Raw genomic sequence first — 7,243 nt, 5'->3', positions numbered from 1 at the left:
AAAGTAACTAGAGAAAAAACTGTATATTTTCTGGGACTTGAGAATGTCATATGATACTCCAAGTAAGGCAACGCAAGAGGGAAAAAGTTGATGCCACGCTGAAATTGCCCGACATTGATACATGCCAATGCCAGCTATCATTTGCCTCCGAATCTGGACAAACAATCATAGCAGTGAGCTGCATAATGTTTTGCAGCCGGAAGCAAAGGTTGAAGATGATCTCTCGGTTATTGTTAACAGCCTAGTACCATATACATTTTCAATATGTAAAAGAAAAATAAATTTTCAATATCTATATCTAAATTTCCATTTCCACGTCTCCTTTGATGCCTTTTTTAAGTTGGCTGTAGTCAACAGGTCAATCTTATTTCCCTATGCGGAGAGTTCCATCGTAAAAATTTCTCCGCAACAATGGGCCACCACTTTCAAAACACCACAAGCAGAAATACTTAAGCGAATTGCCACGTCAACAACCTAAAATCAAAGATTTATGACGTGGAATATTAACTAATGGGTACCCTTTCACACCAATGGCATCGCTTGTAGCGGAGAAAAACCATTACTCGCCTTAAATTCAAGATCACTGACGTGGCATCCATTGACAGTCCCCACCACCGTCTAAAATTCTCAGTCAAACATTACATTAAAGAATAAACCCCAAAAAAAACAACCTACACCTGCACACACAAACACAAAACCCCAAACGCCATTAACACGCTTCAAATAAAATCATCAGTCACTGCTCATTACAATATGGCGATCAGAACCATAGCCCCTTCACCTTCTCCCTCACCGGCGCAGCTCCACCACCACTACTTACACTGGACTCCATCTCCTTCGCCCCTCGCCGTCTCAGCTTCACAAACCGTTAAAAATCTTAACCAACCACCGCCGCCGCCGTTGGCTAATTCCAAGTCTCCCGTTGACTTCAGTCCAACCTTGATAGCCATGGTAGTAGTGGTAGCCGCCGCGTTTTTAGTGATCACTTACTCACGTTTGATTTCTAGATATCTCATCCGGCTTCTCCACCGCTGGCGAAGGTGGCGTCGACGTCATCGCCGCCGCTACCTCCCTTCATCGAACGGTGACCTGGAGTCACCGCCACCTTTGTTCGATTCGCCCGATGGATTTCATTTGTATTCACCGTACGGACTTGACGAGAACGTTATCAAAACTCTGCCTCTCTTCCTCTACACCGCCAAAAGTAGCTCCAACAAACTAATTAATAATGGTAAAGAGTGTGCCGTCTGCTTGCTGGAGTTTGAAGATGATGATTACGTCCGTACACTCCCTGTTTGCTCTCACGCGTTTCATGTTGATTGTATCGATATTTGGTTAAGATCTCACGCTAATTGTCCTCTATGCCGCGCCAGAATTTTCCGTTCGGAGTCTCCGTTTATTCCGTTAATGGCCGCTAGAATCCGGCCGAGCCTCGATGATTCAATTCTGCGTAGTATTACTCTAGAGCCTCTGATTCAAGCTCCTCCTCCGACGGTAGCAGCGACTACGGCGACTAATTCGGTTACAGAGATCACTCCGTGCACTGAAGAAGCTTCACCGAGAAGAAACAGCAACAATTTCAACAATTTTAACAATTATAGTCAATCAGAGGATAGATTCATATTGAAACGGTCTTACTCGTTCAGTTTCGAACGGAGCTGTACGTCGGAGAGAATGTTAGTGATGGAGGCAGCAACAGCGTCTCCATGGCGGTACCGGAGAGGAAACTTCTGGAATAAGAGACCATCGCCGTTTGGATCAATATCAAAGGCAAGAGTATTCTCATTCAGATATTACAGAGGGATGAAATCACCGTTTACAAGACGGAAGGGAAGTTTCTTTCCGTTATCAGAGAGATATCTGGGAACAGGAGGAGGAGGATCATCAAGGAGGAGTAAGTCAACGGTGAGTCCAATGTATCAAAGATCATGGGCGGCGGCGGGAGGAGGATTGGGATTCTCATCAAGTCGATTAAGATGTGGAGATCCCGAGGCGCTGCTGTCACCGGAGAGGTATAGCAGAAGGTAGAAGAAAGGACACGTGGACGGAGAGAATGGGGTCGGGGAAAGGGAAGGAGCATGGCATGGGAGGAAGAGTAAATGAGGGAGAAGAGAGACATTAATGGTGGCATTTAATGTTATGAAAGAGGCCAACTATTAAACTTCTCTCTCATTAATTACGAAACTTAAAAGAGAAGAGAGAGAAAAGGAAGGGGGGTAGTTATGGTTTTGAATTTCGGTTATTAATGGTTTTTGGGGCTGCTTTTCTTCTTTTCACCGACAGGCTATATTTGTCCACACAAATTTTCTAATATCATCACCATATAATTTCATTAATTAATTAAATTTTAAGCCTACTTGCTTGGATTTTGGAATCTCCCATTTTCACTATAATTAACTCATTTCATTATCAATCTATTAATGTTTGACAAATTTGTTACTACTAGGTGTAATTGCATATCTAAAATAAATTTATCAAAGCCTATGGAGATACAGTTTATGTTCAACTATGTCTTGCAAATCTTGAAAATTAATACTGTTAATCATAACAGCAAGTTTTTTTTTTTTTTTTTTGAAAGAACAGCAAGATTTTTGGAGGGAAATTTTATGTAACCCTTGTAATTCTTGCCTAGGGAAAGCACAGTAACATGCTGCTGCAGTTACAGATAGTGGCGAGTTTTGGGCTTTCCATCAATCTCTTGGCCCAGAAAGAACATAACGTTTCTTTTGTTTTTTTGAAACAAAGAAGAACAGGGGAAATTAACCTAAAATTACTTTAATTTTTAGATTTTATTTTAAGAAGAGGGTAAAAAAAAACCCACGTCGTCTATTTACAAATAGAATAATGATTTGCAAATAGAATAATGTATCATGTTTTTTATAATAAACCACAGTTAGCAAAATAAAAAAATTTGGCTCACATTTATATCAAATAAACTGAACCGAACTAAATGTAAGTGAACTAAACACTATTAAAGTAAAATGATAAATTTTATATAAATAATTATAATTATAATAAATAATAATAAATTATATATATAATGATAAATAATAAATTATATATAAATAATTATAATTATAATAAATAATAATTATATATATAATAAATTGTAAATTATATATAATTATAAGTATAATAAATAAATAATGTTAATGAGGGTTGGTCCGAGTGGTAAGGCGTTGAATCTCTGTGGCTGGTTCTATTTTGGGTCTTCCTTTACGACCACTTGCTGTCGATCGAAACATGTAATAATTTTTTACCGTGTGCTGCTAATCTCATTCGGGAAAAAATCCCTGTTGCTCCTTATTGCCCATTTTGCGGACATGATGGTAGTTCTCTGATACATTTGATGAAATTTTGTCGACGAACGAGAGATCGATGGAAGTGTGGAGGATTCTCTTTGAAGGTTTATTCGGTTGAAGGAATGTCATGTTTGGAATGGATGGAGAAGGTTTCTTTGATATGCCAAATTCCGAATTTTCTCTCTTTTGTTGTTTCATTTGGATGATTTGGTACGACCATAATGTGATCACGCATGGAGAAAAATCTCTTGATGACCGGGCTTTCGTTAATGGGACGAAATGCGCATCTGAATCGGTAAGTCTTCATCCCCCTTCTCTACCTACTGTTAGTCATGGTTTAGGTAAATGGGATCCTCCTCCTCCTTGTTTTGTCAAGTTAAATTGTGATGCATCTTTCTCTTCTCATCGCGGTACTGGGGCGGCTGGTTTTCTGGTGCGTGATATTGTTGGTAATGTTTTGATGAGCGGGGCGTGTCCGTTAGGGGCGTGTTGGTCTGTGACTCATGCAGAGATTTTAGCCATTTTGAATGGTTTAATTTTTGCGAAGGAGTGTGGATTCTCAAATTTGGTGGTTGCGTCTGATTATAAATTGGCTATTGAGGCAATTCGGGTTGCTAGAGATGTGAGTTACAGTGATGTGGTGATTCAACAGATTCTGACAGTAGCTTGTTCCTTTTCTGATGTGCGATTTGTATTCGAAGGTCGTTCCTTTAATGCTGCTGCTTATGAATTGGCAAAATAAGGACTCACTTTACTTTGTCCTCAAATTATTGTTGCTGGTTTTCCAGCTTTCTTGGCTTCTTGTATTGAAACTGATATTTCTGGGTAATATAAGTTGATGTCTTCGTCAAAAAAAAAAAAAACATATGTCATCTTTTGTAAAAAAAAGGGTAAATTCCAAAAAAAAACCCTGTGGTTTAATGTTGTTTCAAAAAAACTCGTGTGGTTTGTTTTTACAAAAAAAAAAGGACTGTGGTTTGCGCCGTTAACCAAAAAACGGAAAATGGCTTAACTATGTTAAAATGCTGACGTGGCACGAGGGTAAGGTTGGAAATTCGATTTTTTTTATTTTTCTTTTTTATTTTTCTTCTTCTTCCTCTCCTCCTTCATCTTCTTCCTTCTCCCTTCTTCTTATTCCTTCTTCTTCTTCTTCCTTCTCTCCTCCTCCTTCTTCCTTCTCTCATTCTTCTTCTTTCTTCTTCCTTTTTCTTCTTCTTTCTTCTTCTCTCCTCTTCCTTCTTCTTCTTCTTCTTTCTTCTTCTTCTTCCTTCTTCTCCCCTCCTCCATTCTTCTTCTTCTTCATCCCTCTTCTTCTTCCTTTTTTTTTCTTTTTTTTTAAGTTTCGGAAATTTCCAGATTTCTTCGGAAATCTGGAAATTTCCGTCTTCCAGATTTCCCACTGCATCATAAAAGCTTCCTCTATACGGTTACAATCCCATCGCGTCAACGGTCTAAACTTAGCATTCCCAGCAGCAGTTATTCTATTCTTGAGATCTCCTTCGCCTTTGAAAGAATAATGAAGCGGATACGCAAAGAAAGTTTTTTACGATGGAACTTACTTATTATAACGAGCTGAACTTACCATGAAATAGCCTTGGAAAGGAAATCGGATAGCCCCACCAACTAAACTAAGAGTCTCCCCTGCTGAAAGGAACTTCACTCATGACTTAGACATGCCCCAATATTTATATATAGTTTATCCTGTAATTAAACTCTTACCTACTCTTACAGCCTGAAGCAAACTCTTCTACCCAATTCTTCAATTAGAGAGCTTCTCCTACGGTTAAGATTCAATTCTATCTCCATATTCTTAGAAAAGACACGTGGAGGTGAGTTTGGGAAATTCCTTTTCCAGAGGCCTCTCTCTTTTGTTCTTTTGCGCTGGAAATTTTCCAGATTTCGAGAAAATTCCAGATTTCTTGGGAATTTTTTTTTAAAAAAAAGAATAGAAAAAAAGAAGAAGAAGGAGGAGGAAGAAGAAAAAGGAAGAAGAAAGAAGAAGGAGGAGGAGAGAAGGAAGAAGGAGGAGGAGAGAAGGAAGAAGAAGGGAGAATGAAGAAGATGAAGGAGGAGAGAGAAGAGGAAAAGAAATAAAAAAAATAAAAAAAAAATTCAATTTTCCCGTTTTACCCTTGTGCCACGTCAGCACTTTAACGGTGTTAAGCCAATTTCCGTTTTTCGGGTAACGGCGCAAACCACAGTCCTTTTTTTGTAATAACAAACCACAAGGGTTTTTTTGGAACAACATCAAACCACATGGGTTTTTTTTGGAATTTACCCTAAAAAAAACACACATTTCTTTTAATATCATGCAATTAATCATATTACATGTGGACCAATGAAATGCTCATTTCCTCAACAGTAAACGTCAAATACACGTGGACCAGTCAAAAGAGACCTCAAGGTCATGCAAATTCATACTTGCATCAGACGTCGTGATTTTAGAAATCACAAGTGTAGCCATTGCAACTGTTTCTGGTTGACAGCATGCTCTCATCACTGACTGACCGCCATGTGGACCTCATCTCTCATTTAGGCACACAACTTGATCCTCTTGTAAATAGAAGGTACATTATACATAAAAAAAGGTAATCAATTCATTCCTTTTGCTCCCTTAAGCTTCAAACTACTCTATATCCTCCCCTCACTGACTTAAGCATCAGATTAGGGTCGTTGGTCCCCGACCCCTCCTTGATCATTTTTCTATCTTATTTCAGGCATTTAAAGGGTGCCAATAAACTCAACTCAGATTATATCACATCAAATTAGTACGGTGAACGTGAACTTGAATGATCGATGACATGACTCGGTTGAATAGTTTTGTGATCCGAACATCATCCTACATCAAAGAAGTATCATTGTGGATGCAAATGATAACCCGGTAAAACCTCTATAGGTTACACTAGAGTTTTGCAAGCGGCTGGAAGCCTATTTAAGCTCTTTGGATACAAAACAGAGGAAGTTCAGGGATGAAATAATTAAGCAACTCCTTGGGTTCGGTCCAAGAGTCGATGAACATTCTTAGAGTCGAATACGCAACGGAGATGGCAACTATTAAAGCAAAACTCATAAAAGCAAGCAAAGCAGACAAACGCTCATACAGATAGGACTTCATCATTTAAAACTAAATAGAGTTTTGAAATCAGATGAAGAGAAAAACGAAATAAATACACTTAAAACTACTATAATAGAGTTTTAAAATCAGATGAAGAGAAAACGAAATACACTTAAAACTATAATTGATTCCGAATTGAAATATTAAAAAAGGACAAACTTAAAAACCTAATTAAATTAATTCAGTTCGATAATTCGGTTATACTAAACTAAAATATTAAAAAAGAAAATAAAAAAACCTAATTAAATTAATTCAGTCCAGTAATTCCATTTTATCCGAATTATGTACACCTCTATCTCTAGGAAAATGATTAGAAGCATTTGGTTCTTCATGTCAAATGAATGACCTCTTACACGTATTTTGTCATGTGTAACATAGCTTATACGTATCCAAATGTGAATTATGAGTCCTTCAAATGACATAAAAGATCGGGTGCTTAATATTAGAATTCATATCTCTATGCATCTTAGAGAACATAGCAGTGAAAGCTTTGCAGAATCCTCACCTAGATTAATAACATTCCCTTCAATTCCAAAGAAAAAAAGTTATTTAATCACTAGTTTATAGATTGCACTCGTGGTCTAATAAAAAGAAAATTCCTTCACGTTTTTTTTCCTTTTTATTATTTTGTAAGGGACAAGAACCAAATTTAACCCTAACGTTTCGAGCGAAATGCAGATTTAGCCTTAACATAGGAAATTATGCAAATTTCACTTTAACGTTTCTAAACAAGACCAATTTTAGCTTTGCTTTATTGAAAATTTGAAAAGACTGGTTTGACTGTTACTTAACTGCCACATCGAACATTCCAAACAAGTTTATCGAT

The 7,243-nt window shown here is 37.7% G+C and overlaps 1 protein-coding gene across 1 annotated transcript; it reads left to right on the top strand.

Moving 5' to 3' along the window:
- The first annotated feature begins 594 nt into the window (after window positions 1-594).
- LOC136209343 (RING-H2 finger protein ATL65) lies at window positions 595-2,356 on the top strand. The gene has a single exon (XM_066000788.1). The coding sequence runs from the start codon at window positions 754-756 to the stop codon at window positions 2,026-2,028; it is 1,275 nt and encodes a 424-aa protein (XP_065856860.1). The 5' UTR covers window positions 595-753; the 3' UTR covers window positions 2,029-2,356.
- The last annotated feature ends 4,887 nt before the right edge of the window (window positions 2,357-7,243 follow it).

The sequence above is a fragment of the Euphorbia lathyris genome, chromosome 10 (genome assembly GCF_963576675.1).
Source record: "Euphorbia lathyris chromosome 10, ddEupLath1.1, whole genome shotgun sequence".
NCBI lineage: Eukaryota > Viridiplantae > Streptophyta > Magnoliopsida > Malpighiales > Euphorbiaceae > Euphorbia > Euphorbia lathyris.
This window is presented reverse-complemented; position numbering and strand designations above follow the sequence as displayed.

Excerpts from the sequence above, each read along its gene's own strand:
- LOC136209343 (XM_066000788.1), top strand. The coding sequence starts at position 754 with ATGGCGATCAGAACCATAGCCCCTTCACCTTCTCCCTCACCGGCGCAG.